Below are 17,770 nucleotides of genomic sequence, written 5' to 3'. Positions count from 1 at the left end.
TTCTTTGGAAGAAAACCTTTTTAAGCAATCATTCTTCTTTTCCTTCTTTCCTTCTTTTCATTTTTTATTCTTTTTATTTTTCTTTTAACAAATATGATGTCACCATTGTGACATCATCAAGGTGGGTGCTCAACTCATGTGGGTCAACCATGTGGACCGCCCACCATGGTGGTTGACCCATATGGGTGAACCCACATGAGCTCCATCTTTGCGGGCTTTAGCCCAATGGGCCATTTCACACGGGTTTCGGGTTTTTCCTAAAAAAATCAATAAAATCTTTCTAAATTCAACATTCTATATATGGACCCAACCCATTTGACATTTATGGTGCATCCCTCACACATTATCGGACCATCTTTTTTAGGAAATAACTTTTCGGACCAAAATGCCCCTACTTGACTATTAGACATCCAAATGCGACCAAAATACCCTCAGATTGGTTTACCCCTAAAAGGAAAATTTTTAAATGGAAAGTCTTTGTGGTCAAACTTCAAAAATATAAACTTTTAAAATTGGGTCGTTTCGGTGAGCAATATTAAACAGAATCATTTGATATCCCCTGAAAATACCCAAAATGCCCTCAACACTTAAAATTTCCAAATTAAGCGAAATTCCTGAGAAATTCTAAATTTAGCAGGTTTTCCAAAATTCAGGAAATCATTCATAATCTCTCAGACATATTTCGGGGATCAAAAGAATTACACAGGAAAAGACCAAATTACCCTAAGGTGCTAGAATTTTGGTGAGACTAGGGAAAACCCTGAGAAATTCTAAAAATAGCAGATTTTCGAAAATTTATTAACGGACTCAAGATTTCTTAGACATAACTTATGACCAAATATGATATGTTTGGAAATGTCTAAAATACCCCCGAAGTGCAAGACTAAGAGATGGTATTCTAAATTTAGCAGGTTTCCCAAAGCTTACGAAATTACTCATAATCCATCAGCCGTACCCTCGAGATGGTTTTGGACATATGAGAAATGATTGAAATATCCATAAGATGATGAAAATGTGGAAGCCCCATGAATTTCTAAAAATAGCAGCTTTTTCAAAATTTGTAAAATCACTCAAGATTTCTCAAATATAACTCGGGGGTCAACGAGACACATTGGGAATGACCAAAATACCCCTGCAGTGCAAAATAGCCAAAAATGAGGGACACCCTGAAAATTCTAAAAATAGCAGGTTTTTTCATTTGCTTGGAAACTTGAACTTTCATCTTTCAGAGGCCAAAGGAACCCCCTAGAGACCTTCAGGATTGCGAATCAACTTCAAAACTCTCATAATGAAATGAAATCTACCCTAAAATGCATGAATGCCTAATCTAATGCTGAATACGGATATAAAAATTGATGATACTACCGAATCTTTTGCTTTTTAAAGCCTAGCAAAATGGGGGTGTCTACAGATGCCCCTCTTTGGTAGAGATGACATAGTCATCGAACACCAAAGCAAAAGTGACAGTGCCATTTTGCGTAGCTTTGATCGACAAAGGACTCTCTAGACACAATGCAACCTAACATAATGCAAGACCCTAGATGATATCCTAGAATTTGAACATATATCAAAATCATTTACTCTAAACACCATGAGATGACAGTTTAGAATAACAGAGAATCGGATTTCTTTTGGGTGCAAAAATCTTGCAATCCAGAACAAAAGATGATTATGATGCGGCGCCGTTTTCAAACGGGCAATGAAGGAATGGGATACCATTTTCAAACGGATTTTCGGAGGAAAAAAAGAATACCATTTTTGAACGGTTTCCGAGGAAATGAGACGCCATTCCCAAATGGTCTTAGAGAGAATAATGGATGACTTTCAAAAGATTTTTAATGAAAACGAAGCATCATTTTTGAATGAGCTCAGACATATTTATATGGATTCAAAGGACACTAGATATCATTTCGAATGGATTCAACAAGAATGAGGCCTCGTATTTGTATAGGCCCACAACGAATGAGATATCAGAATGAGACACCGACTTTGTATGGTTTCCCAAAGAATGGACAACCATATTTTTATGGATCCCAAAGAAGAATAAGAGACTATTTTTTAATAGACTAAGGAAGAATGAGATATCGTATTTGTATGGTGCTCAAGAGAGTAAGAGACCATTTTCGAATGGACCTGGAGAGAATGAATCAATGCATTTATAGGAACTCCACGGAAATGAGACATCACATTTATATGATGTCCAAAGATAACTCAGAGATAATGGAACATCGTATTTATACGAATGCAAAGGAAAATGAGACACCATATTCATATGATACTCAAAGATAACTCAGAGATAATAGAATATTGTATTTATACGAATTCCAAGGAAAAGAGACATCATATTCGTATGATGTTTAAAGAGAAAATACCACTTTCAAATGGACTCATGGAGAATGAAATGACGTATTTATACGGATTTCCAGAAAATGAGACACCATATTCATATGATGCTCAAAGATAACTCAGGGATAATGGAATATCGCATTTATATGAATTCCAAGGAATGAGACATCACATTTATATGATGTTCAAAGAGAAAAGACCATTTTCAAATGGACTCAGGGAGAATGAAATGACGTACTTATACGAATTTCTAGAAAACGAGACACCATATTCATATGATGCTCAAGGATAACTCAGGGACAATAGAATATCATATTTATACGAATTCCAAGGAATGAGACATCACATTTATATGATGTTCAAAGAGAAAAGACCAATTTCAAATGGACTCAGACAATGAGGCACCGTTCACAAACGGCCTCAAGGAGGATATGAGACCATTCACAAATGGACTCGAGAAATGAGGCACCGTTCACAAACGGGCTCAAGGAGGACATGAGACCATTCACAAATGGACTCGAGGAAAAGAGACACCGTTCAGAAACGGGTTCAAGGAGAAGACGAGACCATTCACAAATGGACTCGAGAAAAGAGGCACCGTTCCCAAACGGGCTCAAAGAAACGAGATAGCTTTGGTTGATGAATTCAACAACGAAGAATTTAAAGATTTTTCATGAACTTGAATTTGACGTAAGATTGGATTTGATGAATTTTTGATTTTTTGAACTCAATGAAATCGGGGATATTATAGATCGTGCCCGACAAAGATATTGGAAGCTAGGACTTTGACGAATGATGAAACGGCAAACCTTAGGAACGAAGAACCATTACTAACAAGAATGGATTAGGAACACTTTTATGAAACTTCAACAAGATTTTTCTCAAAGAGACTGTTGGTCTTATCTTCTGGGGATTTTGATAACTGAAACCTTGAACAAGATACTAAAAATTGGTAATCTAGAACAACGGCTCTCTTGGATATAATCATGGAAAAGTGGGATTTGCCACTTGACAGGTGTTTAGATAAATATTTCTTGACCAGGATAGTATTTAACTAACTGGAAGGAGATTCTGAATTTTAATGGTTCATCTTTCTGAGAAATTGGCTCAACCACCATTGCATCTCAGGCTCTTCCAAGCTTAAGGTGCCTTCCTGGGGTATGATCTTTTTACGGAAGCTGGGCTTTCTGATGTTTCTACTTTTGATTTTTTTTGAGTTGATCTTCTTTGAAATGAGGCTGCTTGACTAGATTACCGAGCTCTTTCATACGATCGCAGGGAGCTGCCGAGGCCGGGCCTCCTTCACCAAGACAGTTGCATCGTTTGGACATAAGAACGACGATTGACTCTTTCTAAAGAGAAAACTTAGATAAAAGGCACTACTCAAAGGATTGAGCAGCCCTGAAGGAGTGAACATAGAATAACAAAGATTGACTAACTACACTGACAGACACAGTAATGCTTCTGACTTAGTTAACGTTTTATTTAGTAAGTCTATCCTTTCAAGGAATGTTTTTTTCAATTGGTATACACTGGACTTTTTCCTTAAAGCAGTAATGCCTCAAGGATTTAATTACGATCCCTAAGATTGCTTAGCTTCAATGCCCCCAGTTTTGAGGATGCCACTTGAATTTGCCTGAACTCCAATTGATCTTCAGTCTTGATACCGGCTGTAGCCTTCTTATAATGATTCTCTTATCGCGACCAAGTCACCTCCTCGGGATTTTTAACTTGGCGGACCGTGTTAGCCTTGACTTTTGCCTGAACCACCTTTCTAAGTTTTTGATCCAGCAGGCCATCCCCTTAGCTTTTGCCTAAGCCTGCCCTTTCGGGTTTTCAACTTAGCAGGGGAATGATCTTAAATTTTGCCTAGACTGCCCTTTCAGGTTTTCAGTCTAGCAGATCTTCAAACTCCGTTCTCTTTCTTATTCATCATTTTTTTATATTTTAGGAATAGATCTTTCATTCTGAACATCTGAAGGACTTTATAGGCAAGATAGGGCTTTTCAAAGAATGGCTTACGGTTGAACAAAGATTTCGACCGAACCTGTGAACAGGTTGCCTACGTATCCCAGGGTAGGAATTAGGTCGTGCGTAGTTCAGGGCGAATGCCCCTAGTTTGAAGATAAGTTGTTTGAAGGTTAATTGATTTTTTTTTCTGGAATAATTGACTTCTCTTCTTTTGGAACTTGTCCCTTCTTTTTTTCTGAAAGGATTGAATTTATTTCCTTCTTTTTGAATCGACCGAACTCGATTTAACTGAGCTGCCTATATACCCCAATGTAGGGATCAGGTCTCGCGTAGTTCGGGGCGAATGCCCCGAGTTTGATGAGTTTTCAAGAAAATTTGATTCAGGCTCGAAGGGTTTGCAAACCGGTATTCTTTTGACATTGGGTTCTGATTTTGGGATTTAATCGGCCAAAGGAGGCCTTCCGATGTTCAGATTGGGAATCGATCTAGGTTACTAGAGTCCCTCTGGTACTGATTATTTATTTCTTCTTTTTTCAGAGTTTGACGGCATTTCCAGGTAAGAGATAATTGATCTTCTTCTTTCAAGATTCTAATCTGTGCTTTCGACTTTCATAGAGCAAAACGTGTTCTTTGACATCCTCCATCTATGAATTTGTAACTCTTGATATTTGATGATCACTTTTCAATACTTGCTCTTGAACTTCTTATCTTGAATTTGTTGGCTTCATGTTATGAATTTGAGAACCGAGGTCATTGATTGGAAATATGAAAGTTGTTTCCGCTCTATGCCCCTTGTATAGCATATGTCTTTCACTTTCTTCATTCTCTTGAGCTTTCTATCTATGTCTTGCCCCTGGTATCGGTTGTAGCTTTTCTAGACAATCTTCTTATTCTTGAAATAAGTTTATCAATTCTTCACACTCTTCAGAGGGTAATGTACTTTTAATCGGCATTCACTGAATCAAAGTTTCAGTGCCAATGTTTACCACTTCAATTTCATCTTTGAAAGGCTGGGATTGACGCTCCTCCTCTTGTTCAAGTAATTGCTGTGACTCAAGTGGAGTTTCGTCAATTTTGTCCTCATTTGAGGAGGGAGTCTTACTTTAAGATCAGAAGCATACTAAAGAAACAGACACAAGTGAACTATTGGAACTGAAATTTTTATTTAAATAAAAAGCTATTACATACGACGACCTATCCTGAACATGCTCAGGATTCACAACTTTGAATAAAGAGAAAAGCAAAAGATAACTTGCCTGGACTAGGCATTAACCTTGAACTGTAAAACTGGACTCAACAATTGTACTGGCCATGATGACTGACTTCAACATAAAATAGTAAACGACTAAAACTTTAACTGCCGCAACTGTCTAGCTTCGGAGGCTCGGCGAAGGCTGGTTCATATCAGGATAGCAGCTACTAGAACATCTTCACTGTCTGTATCTTCTTCTTCTTCAAAAGGTTCCGACCCAGACGTTTCAAAGGTAGGTTCTAAGGCACAAATAAGAGTGAGAGGATCAAATTTTAGGTCCCCTATGGTTATAGCACTGACAGCAGCAGCAGGGTTTGCATGACCAGGTAATGGGTTATCGGGTTTTGGCTCGAACACAAGATCTTTGTTGTCGAGCAACCTCTGGATCCTGAATTTTAGGGCAATGCAATTATCAGTGAGATGGCCGGAATTTCTATGGTATCCACAGTGTTGATCTGTTCTGATCTGTTCGCCAATTTGCTGGTAAAGGATTACGAAGAGTCCTAATGTCGGGCAGGATTATGCGACCTGAGGCTAGACACTCCTTAAGTATCTCAGATGGTGGAAGAGGGAGAGGGGTAAATTTTGTCTGGGCCTGTGGTCGAGGTGCGACAGCAGGTTGGGTATAGTCCATCACCATGGGGTTCTGAGGTTTTGAAGGCTGAGGCTTGGAGTGGGAATGGTTATTAATTTCAGCTGATGGAGACTTCCTGAATTCTCTGGTATTCGGGTTACTTCGGTTGAATACACCTTGAGCCATAGCCTCCTCTATTTGGGTGCCTGCCACGATAAAGTGTTTGAAGTCCGGATAATACTGCAACGACATGTGATACTGGAGTTGGAGGGAAATATTTTTCATGATTATCTGGACCTGCTCTTCTTCAGAAGGGCGCTCCATCATCTGGGCTGCTAGTCTTCTCTATCTCTTCACAAAAATTAGAAAGGACTCCCTCGAGTCTTGCTTGGTTCTTTCTAAATCCTTTTTAGTGATTTCTGTCTCATCATCATATTTGAACTGCCTGATGAATTGCTCACCAATATCCTTCCATGTCCTATAACGAGTCTTGTCTAGGACCATGAACCACCTTCTAGCAACCTTAGTAAGTGAAACAGGGGACAACTGAGCCATCTGCTCAGGAGATAAGCCTTGAGGCTGACACATGATGGTAAACATCTGTAAATGGGTGATTGGACAACCCACACCATCATATTTGTCGAAATCCGGCATTTGAAAATTGGCAGGGAGACGGATTTCGGGAAACAGTGTGAGGTCACTTGGATTGAAACCACCCTGGTCTTGAAACTGGATGTCCTGAACCTTCTTGGTAAGACTTTCTAATTTCTCCATAACTGCTTTATCAACCATGGACTGAGAAGGCCTACTACGATCCTCGCTGTACTGCTCTTTTTCTAAATCTTCTTCGGTTTTATCAGGGATAGGGATGAATACTGGCTGGGCAGGTGCTGCTGAAGTAGCTGTATGGTGCATGGGCCCTTTATCTTTGGACAACGACGGTCCCAATTTCTCAGAAAGCTGAGCCTTGATAACTCGGTTCTCTTCTTTGAGTTCTTGAAGCTGCTGGAGAATTAAAGTGAGAGTATCGGTGATAGCAGCGGGTGGAAGACTGTTCTGGTTTTCGGCCATTGGTGAGGATAAGGATTAGAGACGCTTCCAAAGAAAATGGGGAATTAGCTTCCTCACTGACTACGAATAGATTCAAACCCAAGAAGCTTTCCTAGATTTTCAGCTGCGAACAGTCCTAACATGGAAATAATAAGAACGGTATATGAGCTTGACATTCGAGGAGTGTTCATTCTCAATGACTAAGAAAAAGATTACACATTTAAGCAAGTAATTTGAGACAATAGAATGAATCCTAAAGGACCAAGACATGACAATGATGATAGATTCATAATAGGGGAATGCCCTTAGTTCAAGGATTCTGAGAGTGAACTCTGAAGGACTTAGCAAAATATTCTTGAAAAAGATTGCCCTTAGAGTAAGAAAAGACTAAGGGTACAAGTACGATCAGATCATCAAGATTGCACGATCAATTGATTGAGACACAATTCTTGCCAATTGAGGATGGGAATGAAGATATAATCGAATCACAAGAGGCGAATGATAGACACATGATCAAAAGATGAGATTGCATAGGATTACTTTCAACGGGTAGATCAAGAATAACTAATCCTATGAGATCTTAGGAAATGATGGGATTTATATCCTAACCCCAAAGGGAAAGTTTTTAATCTTCACACATTTTATCAGTGTTACCTGAAGGCATCAAACCTTAATCCTAATCTAGCGGAGAGGAGATAGGATCTCGACTCATGACTTTGTTTGTGTACCTAAGGACCGATCGTAGCCATTGGAAGATGGACTGCGGCTTAATCTATACACAAATGGGTAGGATATCCTAAACTAGGCTCACACATGTGATGCACACGTGTTCGTATACTACATGCATGTGTGGGTTAATCTAGGGATAAGGCCAAGAGTTCCCTTAGCACGAATCCATGTTCGATATACTGTACCAGTGTCCGGCGTATCAGTACGTGAACAAGAGATCCGTTTACGTACCATAAAGGTACTAGGCTAAGAGTGGAATGCTTCTCTAGCACAGAGGCACCAGGTGATGAAATCCCAGTCAACCATGCTAGATAACACTCCGGGTTCCTAAAATAGGATGTGCGTGCACGTGAAATGCAAGGGTTTAGATCCAAGTGATGTAAGTGTGTGCAATAAGTGTGCCCAATCTATGATGCCTTCAGGTTTTGTTAGATTAAGTTTGAGTAAAATGCGATGAGAAAATAAAACATACAAACTAATCTAATAGAGTTTTCATGAGCCAGTTAAATTAAATTCAAATGAGTTATCTTTTTAAATTTTAATGAAGTTAGGTGGTCCCCAGCAGAGTCGCCAAACTGTGAGAACCGATCCCGCGAGAGGGGTGGGGCGCGAGCCGCCACGCTCTCTCTTGGTCTCTCGTACCCACGCGATTGGCGTGTGCATTTTTATTATTGATTTTAATTCATCTTTTATGTGAACTTGGGATCACTAAGGCAATCCGAATTCCACAAAAAAGAGAGTGACAGAGTCGCCACCTAGATGTGGGATCTAGGACCCATAATTAACCAGAAATCTAGACTCGTTACCTGGTTACAAGAATGGAAGGTATGGGGAGTTATCCACCACATGCACCATTCCTGCCCGATAATCGGTCTTCAATTCCAAAAGTTAACTCTTTTAAATTTATTTTAAATTGCTCATTCAACTCTTTGTTAATGTGCGAACTATGTGACATGCATCCTATGTTCTAATTTCAATGTAGATCCTAAATGTGTATCTTGATTTCTTAATTTGTTTGAATTCAATCTAAGTGAAAGTTCTCCTAAAATTCTAATTTCATGGAAAAATCCTAAGTGATTTAATTAAGCATTTACAAGAAAATTTATATACAAAACCACACAATTTGTTGTGGAGCCGACTCGTGATTGGTATGCCATCAAGCATCCAACCTGCCTACGTTCCCAAGCCTCACTGGGATAAGAGTCGACGTAGTTCGGTGCACCTAAGCTAAGCTACTTATGCCTAACTCAACTAAGACACGGATCTAGACTGGATTGACTGTTTCAACAGTTTTAAGAGAAGTTATTTAATTCAAGTTGAAGATTTTATTATCCTAGGATTTCATCTAAGATGCTATATGATCCTATCTAAGTGCAAGTTGTCCCTTAGACTAATGCAGGTTAACCTACATCCTAGGTAACTAGGCTTGTCCTAGGAAAAATTTGGGTGACTAGTGTAACTAGACCTATGGCACGGTTGCTATCCACAGCAAACGTCCGTGATGAGGCTGGACTCCTAACTTTAGGACTCCCTAAAACCTAAGACTCCCTAAGACCTAGGACACGACCTGACATAAGTGTTCCTAAGTTGGGCTCTAATGATTCTTATATCGGAAACCATAATCCAATGGTTCCGAAAGACATGAGATAAATTGATTCAAGTTCTTGAAGTTAATTAATTTCAGATTTCAAGGATTTTCAGTTTCTGGACATTTAAGGAATACCAAAGGTTCTAGGGTTCTCCAATTTCAGCCTCGAATGGCATCCAAGGAAGGGAATCGTGCGCTCTTTCCTTGTGTAATTTAATACTTAGGTTATAACACCTTATTGCCTGGCATATCTCAGGATTTTCGTGGACAGTAACCTCAGAGCCAATAACATGATATAGCTTAAATATTCAAATTGTCAAAGATCGGTTGCAATTGGGATACGATTATGGATGCACTGGCCATTTTACCAGGGAAATCTAAAGATCCTAAGATTTCTGTTTCAATGGATTAAAGAATTAATAATATGTAACAAAAATTTAAGGTTCTTTAGAAATTTTGGTAATGATTTTTAATTAATTTCAATTTTGAGTGGATTTTATCAATTTTAAACCGTATGAGTGATTTGACAAGTGAATTTATTGCAAACGAATTTGTAATGGATTGAAATTTCTACAGCACCAAGATGGGAATGTATGTAGCTTACTGGAAAAGTTTTACAGATTTTTACATTAAGCTCCTATTTAATTTTGATTTAACAATAATATGACCAGATTGTTAAAATAACACAGAAACTACTAAACATAGAAATCTAAATTCATTGAAACTTCTACAGAAATAAGATATGGGTAAACATAGCATTCTGTGAGATTTTCATGAATTTTAAAAACCATTTACTACCAATTTCGGATTTTGCAATTTTAAGACCAGATTATGGAAACTTTTACAGTAGCAAGAAATATGAAATATAAGACTACTGTAAAAATTTTGAGAATTTTAATTGTGATCTGATGTCAGTACAAATTCTCATAAAATCTGATAATTTTCAAAGAAAATATTAAATAATATATCAAATAAAATCCAAAAATTCTCAAAACTTCATGGTAGAATGTATCAGTATCATATTATTTTTCCACGAAATTTCATTAATTTTGGAATCTTTTTAGTATATATTTTATTTTTCTTCCTCAAAAAGATGTTTTTGAAGAGTTTTCTATTTTTAAAACACGATTTTCGAGAAAATTACGACTCCTGAAAATGTCCTTTAACTTTGTTCTAATGTGATGAACACAAGAAAAATTTGAAATTCCACAAAACAAATCATCCTGAGATAGCTATTTTTTCAACTTTTGTAATTTCTCACCCATTATTTTAAATGAAATTCTACTCTTCACTCAAATTTTCAAAATCCTTTGATTTAATGTCCGATCCAATCCGATGGTTATTTTAGTCTATTTAAATAGATCAGTGTATTAAATTTCGGGACGAATCGGAATTGAAACACTCATGTAGATCATGATTTTGAGCACACACATATAATATCGAATTAAATTCAATTAAATGCTAAAAACCATGCAAAAATATATAAAGGATACCAAATAATCCTGGAAAAATCTGAGAATAGTTCACCTACCTGTGATGGAGATCCTCACCGAATTCAAAAGCCAAAAATTCCGAAAAATCTCGCCGACGCTCGATCCTACGTCCTTTCTTCCCTTTCTTTCTTTGCTTTTTTTTTTAATTTCCACCACGTTGATCGCGCTCCTTGTCTTTAGGGTGCGTAGATCCGAGGTATACGCTTTGTTGCACCCTTTTTTATGATGAAGAAGACCTAAAGAACACTCCAATAATTCTTGATTGTATGATGCCTTAGAGAAGAAGAAGGAATTCAAGAATTCCTTTTTGGAAGAACACTTGAGAGAGAGATCACACTTCAAGGGAGAAAAGAAAAAAAAAATTCTTGGGAGGAGAGAGAAAATGGACGAATTTGGATTTTTTCCCCTTTTCTGGATTGTTTGCCTTGATTTTTATCTAAAAAAAGGTTAGGGTTAAGAGAGAAATAGTAATTTCCAATGTGAGAGCTCCCTTTTTGGCTTGTTCCCAATTTTTCCCTCTTGCTTTCTTTCTTCTTGTTTCCAAATTGGATTTGATTCCAATCTTAATTTCTTGTCAATCAAGACATGTTATTCTCATTCCACATTGCTTCTTTGGAAGAAAACCTTTTTAATCAATCATTCCTCTTTTCCTTCTTTCCTTCTTTTCATTTTTTATTCTTTTTATTTTTCTTTTAACAAATATGATGTCACCATTGTGACATCATCAAGGTGGGTGCTCAACTCATGTGGGTCAACCATGTGGACCGCCCACCATGGTGGTTGACCCATATGGGTGAACCCACATGAGCTCCATCTTTGCGGGCTTTAGCCCAATGGGCCATTTCACACGGGTTTCGGGTTTTTCCTAAAAAAATCAATAAAATCTTTCTAAATTCAACATTCTATATATGGACCCAACCCATTTGACATTTATGGTGCATCCCTCACACATGACCGGACCATCTTTTTTGGGAAATAACTTTTCGGACCAAAATGCCCCTACTTGACTGTTAGACATCCAAATGCGACCAAAATACCCTCAGATTGGTTCACCCCTAAAGGGAAAAATTAAAAATGAAAAGCCTTTGTGGTCAAACTTCAAAAATAGAAACTTTTAAAATTGGGTCCTTTCGGTGAGCAATATTAAACAGAATCATTTGGTATCCCCTGAAAATACCCAAAATGCCCTCAACACTTAAAATTTCCAAATTAAGCGAAATTCCTGAGAAATTCTAAATTTAGCAGGTTTTCCAAAATTCAGGAAATCATTCATAATCTCTCAGACATATTTCGGGGATCAAAAGAATTACACAGGAAAAGACCAAATTACCCTAAGGTGCTAGAATTTTGGCGAGACTAGGGAAAACCCTGAGAAATTCTAAAAATAGCAGATTTTCGAAAATTTATGAACGGACTCAAGATTTCTTAGATAAAACTTAGGGACCAAATATGATATGTTTGGAAATGTCTAAAATACCCCCGAAGTGCAAGACTAAGAGAAAATCTTGAGAGATCTAAATTTAGCAGGTTTCCCAAAGCTTACGAAATTACTCATAATCCATCAGTCGTACCCTCGAGATGGTTTTGGACATATGAGAAATGATTGAAATATCCATAAGATGATGAAAATGTGGAAGCCCCATGAGTTTCTAAAAATAGCAGCTTTTTCAGAATTTGTAAAATCACTCAAGATTTCTCAAATATAACTCAGGAGTCAAACGAGACACATCGGGAATGACCAAAATACCCCTGCAGTGCAAAATAGGCAAAAATGAGGGACACCCTGAAAATTCTAAAAATAGCAGGTTTTTTCATTTGCTTGGAAACTTGAACTTTCATCTTTCAGAGGCCAAAGGAACCCCCTAGAGACCTTCAGGATTGCGAATCAATTTCAAAACTCTCATAATGAAATGAAATCTACCCTAAAATGCATGGATGCCTAATCTAATGCTGAATACAGATATAAAAATTGATGATACTACCGAATCTTTTGCTTTTTAAAGCCTAGCAAAATGGGGGTGTCTACAGCGTCATAGGCTATTCTTCCTTGGCTCAAACAGAGATATAAATTGTCTCCTCTGTAAAGCTGAGCCAGAATCTGTGAATCATCTATTTTTCCAATGCTCCTACTCGGCCTGGATTTGGAGGTCTATTCCTTGGAGATGTGGGTACAGGAGGAAACCTCTAAAGACCCTCTTACAGGAAGAAATGTGGGTTAGGGAAAAGTGTAAAGGGGATGGCCAGGCCACTTCGATTATGAGGATTGGTTTCTGTGTGTTGGTGTACATGATCTGGAGAGAAAGGAATAGCCGCCTGCATGGTAAAACACCTTGCCATAAGACCGGTATCCTCCAAAGCAGCATCAGCTCAATCCACTCTAGACTAGCTCATCTTCAAATTGGAGATGTCAAGAGCAGGAAAAATGAAGAAATTACTTCCCATTTTGGCTTACCAAGTTTACAAGTGAGGACAGATGCAGAATTCTGCTCATGGGTCAGGCCGGAGCAAAGATTTATCAAGGAAAATACAGATGCAGCTGTTCAGAATGGGAAGGGTGGAATTGGTGGTTTAATTCGAAATTCTGTTGGGTAGGTTAATGCCATGTTTTCAATTTGTTTGGGCTGTGAGGAGATCCATATTCTGGAAATGAAAGCAATTCTTCATGGAATCAGGCTAGCTCTACTGAGAGGGCATGATTCCATCTGGATCGAATCTGATTCTTTGGCTGCTGTGAATGTGATCTTAGAGAAGTGGGAGTGTCCCTGGAAAGCTATTCCAATTGTAGAAGAAATTCAAGATGCTCTCTTACAAACTCAGAAATGTAAATTGTCCCACACTTGGAGAGAAGCGAACGGTGCTGCTAACTTTTTGTCGAAGCCGGACTATTGTTGCAAAGGGGCTGACATCTCGCCATCTATTATTCCCCCAATGCTTAGGGATATTCTGGAGCTACATGCAGCTGGCCATATCTACCCTCGCTTGTATAGATTATGGAATCTCGTCTTGTTAAATCTTGAAGGTTTGTTTGTTATGTCTTTAGCCCTCCCTCTGACTTATATCAGGGCTCCTCCCTTGTATCCCGTTTGGCTATTTGCCTTTGCTACCCATGTGGCCCCCCTATGTAATTTTTGCTCCTATTAATTCTGGTCGGGGGCTGCCTAACCCCAGTTTACCCATAAAAAAAAAGGTCATCGAACTACGTTGATTCTGATTCTTCCCGAGGCCGAGATAGGTAGAGCAGCCAGGATGGATGGCCATCTTGGTCCGAGTCAAGTATTGCATTAGAGTCTTAGGATTTGTTGTGTCGAGTCGGCTGTAGAGTCAAGTCGTGATGTGTGTTTTGTTGTATTTTCTTACTTTCATGTACAGACCCTATACCTTTAGCTGTAGCATGCATGTGTTTGCACACCAGAACTTAGACACCAATTAGGTACGACACTCATAACCTAGTTATTCTTAGGTGACACTTATTTCATTTCTTTTGTGTGTGCTTATTAATCATCTTCAAGACATGCATGATTAGGTAGACGTCTTCTTGGAGATATATGTTCCCATTTCATTTGACTTTCGCCCAAAACTCTTCAAAATCAATAAATAAATGGCATAAGAGACCGGGTGTTTGCACTTGGGCGGATGAGGTGCTCTTCGGACCTTCCAAATTCGTAACCAGGCACGAACCTTCTTTTATATCTCTGGTTATCCATTGCAATAGAGCATAGTATGGGATCCAGGGCCCACTTCCTTGGATGACGACTCTTCTTTATTTAAGGTACGTCTCGAATCCGGGCTTGTCCCCGAATCGAGAGGTACCTCCCCATCAACGAATAGCCCTCTGCCCCCCGCAGCCATGGGACACCAGCGAGACAGTGGGAAGCAGGCTACGCTAAGCCGCGTTCCCCCTGTCCAAGCTGTCCGTCTCCAGAACCACGCCTGGCTCGGGCGGAAGAAGTGGCAACCTCAGCGCAACCGCCCGGCATGGATCCAAACGGTTTTTTACGTCTAAAAGATGAACTTTTATAAAGTTTGAATCTCCTTACTTAATCAACTAAATTTATGATTCAGTACCCTCTCATTCTTATCCCAAAAATTGGCTAAAACTCGTTGACTATTTTCTAGGGTTTCCTTTGTCTAAAAGATAGATGTTTTATAAAGTTTATAAAATAAGAAACTTTCTATTTTTTCAATTCTCATCTTTCATCAACTAAATCTAAGATTCTGTATCATCTCTTCGTTATCCCAAAACATGGTTTAAAGCTCCTTGACACCGTGTCTAAGATCACTAATCTCTAAAAGTTGGATGTTTTATAAAGTTTCTAAAATAAGAAACTTTTTATTTTTTCAATCTTTATCAACTAAATATAAGATTCAATACAATCTGATCCTCATTTCTAAACTTGGGTAAAAGCTCATTCACACTATCTGTATGGTTTCCTATGTATAAAAGATTGATATCTTATACAGTTTCAAAAATAAGAAACTTTTTTTTCAATCTATAGCCTTCATCAACTAAATCTAAGATTCAAAATCATCTCATCCGCATCTCAAAACTTAGCTAAAAGTTCGTTCACACCATCTCCATGGTTTCCTATGTCTAAAAGATTGATGTTTTCTAAAGTTTCTAAAATTAGAAACTTTCTATTTTTTCAATCTTCATCCTTGTTCAAATAAATCAAAAATTAAATAACATCTAATCCTCATCTCAAAATTTAGATAAAAGCAACTTCACACCATTTATAGGGTTTCCAATCTCTTAAATTTTGATGTTTTATAAAGTTTTTAAAGTAAGAAACTTTCAATTTTACCATCTCAGTCCTTGATAAACTAAATCTTAGATTCAATAACGTCTAAGCTTCATCTCAAAAACTTAGCTAAAAGCTCGTTGACACCATCTATAAAGTTTCCAATGTCTAAAAGGTGGATGTTTTACAAATTTTCTAAAATAAGAAACTTTTAATTTTTCAATATCTATTCTTCACCATCTAAATCTACAATTCAATACCATCTCATCTTCATCCCAAAACTTGGCTCAAAGCACCTTAACACCATCTCTAGGGTTTCCTTTGTCTAAATCACGAATGTTTTTTAAAATTTCAAAAATAAGAAACTTTCTATTTATTTAATCTCTATACTTCATCAACTAAATCTATGATTCGGTACCCTCTCATTCTCATCCCAAAACTTGGCTAAAAGCTCCTTGACACCATCTCTAGGGGTTCTTATGTCTAAAAGATTGATGTCTTAAAAAGTTTCTAAAATAAGAAACTTTCTACTTTTTTAGTCTCCATCCTTCATCAACTAAATCTAAGATTCAATATCATCTCATACTCATCTCAAAACTTAGCGAAAAGCTCCTTTACACTACCTCTAGGGTTTCATATGTCTAAAAGATGGATATTTTATAAAGTTTATAAAATAAGAAACTTTCTGTTTTTTCAATGTCCATCCTTCATCAACCAAATCTAAGATTCAATACCATCTCATCATCATTTCAAAACTAGGCTAAAAGCTCATTGACACCATCTATAGGGTTTACTAAGTCTAAAAGATTGATGTCTTAAAAACTTTTTAGAATAAGAAACTTTTTATTTTTTCAATCTCCATCCTTCATCAACTAAATCTAAGATTCAATACCCTCTCATTCTCATCCCAAAAGTCGGTTAAAACCTCGTTGACATCATCTTTAGGGTTTCCTTTGTCTAAAAAATAGATGTTTTATAAAATTTCTAATATAAGAAACTTTCTATTTTTTCAATCTCCATCCATGATCAACTAAATCAAAGATTCAAAACCATCTTATCATCATCCTAAAACTAGGATAAAAGCTCCTTCAAACCATCTCTAGGGTCACCTATGTCTAAACGATGGTCGTTTTATAAAGTTTATAAAATAATAAACTTTCTATTTTTTCAATCTCCATCCTTTATCATCTAAATCTAAAATTCAATAACATCTGATCCTCATCTCAAAACTTGGCTAAAAGCTCATTTACACCATTTCTAGGATTTCCTATGTCTAAAAGAGAGATATTTTATAATGTTTCTAAAATAAGAAACTTTCTAGTTTTTCAATCTCCATCCTTTATAACCTAAATCTAAGATTTAATACTATCTCACCCTAATCTCAAAACTTGCCTAAAGGCTCCTTGACACCATGTCTAGGGTTTACTAAGTCTAACAAATTAATGTTTTATAAAGTTTTTAAAATAAGAAACTTTCTAGTTTTTCAATCTCCATCTTTTAAAACCTAAATCTAAGATTCAATACCATCTCACCCTAATCTCAAAAGTTGGCTAAAAGCTCCTTCACACCATTTCTAGGGTTTACTAAGTTTAAAAAATTATTGTTTCATAAAGTTTCTAAAATAAGAAACTTTCTATTTTTCAATCTCCATCCTTCATCAACTAAATCTAAGAGTCAATATCACCTCATCTTCATCTCAAAACATGGCTAAAAGCTCATTCCCACCGTCTCTAGGGTCTCCTATGTCTAAAATATTGATGTTTAATAAAGTTTTTAGAATAAGAAACTTTCTATTTTTTAATTTTCATCATTTATCAACTAAATCTAAGATTCAATACCATCTCATCATCATCTCAAAACTTAGTTAAAAGCTCCTTGACCCCATCTCTAGGGTCTCATATGTCTAAAAGATGAATGTCTTATAAAGTTTCTAAAATAAGAAACTTTCTATTTTTTCAATCTCCATCCTCCATCAACTAAATCAAAGATTCAATATCATCTCATCTTCAACTCAAAACTTAGCTAAAA

General features: G+C 37.2%; 1 protein-coding gene across 1 annotated transcript in view; it reads left to right on the top strand.

Annotated features, from left to right (window-relative positions):
• LOC143891683 (uncharacterized) overlaps window positions 1-17,770 on the top strand; it is a 93,635-nt gene that overhangs the window by 4,279 nt on the left and 71,586 nt on the right. The window contains exons 3-4 of the mRNA XM_077396225.1: window positions 13,032-13,591; window positions 13,676-13,984. Coding sequence (XP_077252340.1) covers window positions 13,032-13,591; window positions 13,676-13,984 — 869 coding nt within the window. The remainder of the gene's footprint in view (window positions 1-13,031; window positions 13,592-13,675; window positions 13,985-17,770) is intronic.

The sequence above is a fragment of the Tasmannia lanceolata genome, unplaced genomic scaffold (genome assembly GCF_043159265.1).
Source record: "Tasmannia lanceolata isolate RefF3 unplaced genomic scaffold, GAP_Taslan_0.1 ptg000015l, whole genome shotgun sequence".
Classification (NCBI taxonomy): Eukaryota; Viridiplantae; Streptophyta; class Magnoliopsida; order Canellales; family Winteraceae; genus Tasmannia; species Tasmannia lanceolata.
This window is presented reverse-complemented; position numbering and strand designations above follow the sequence as displayed.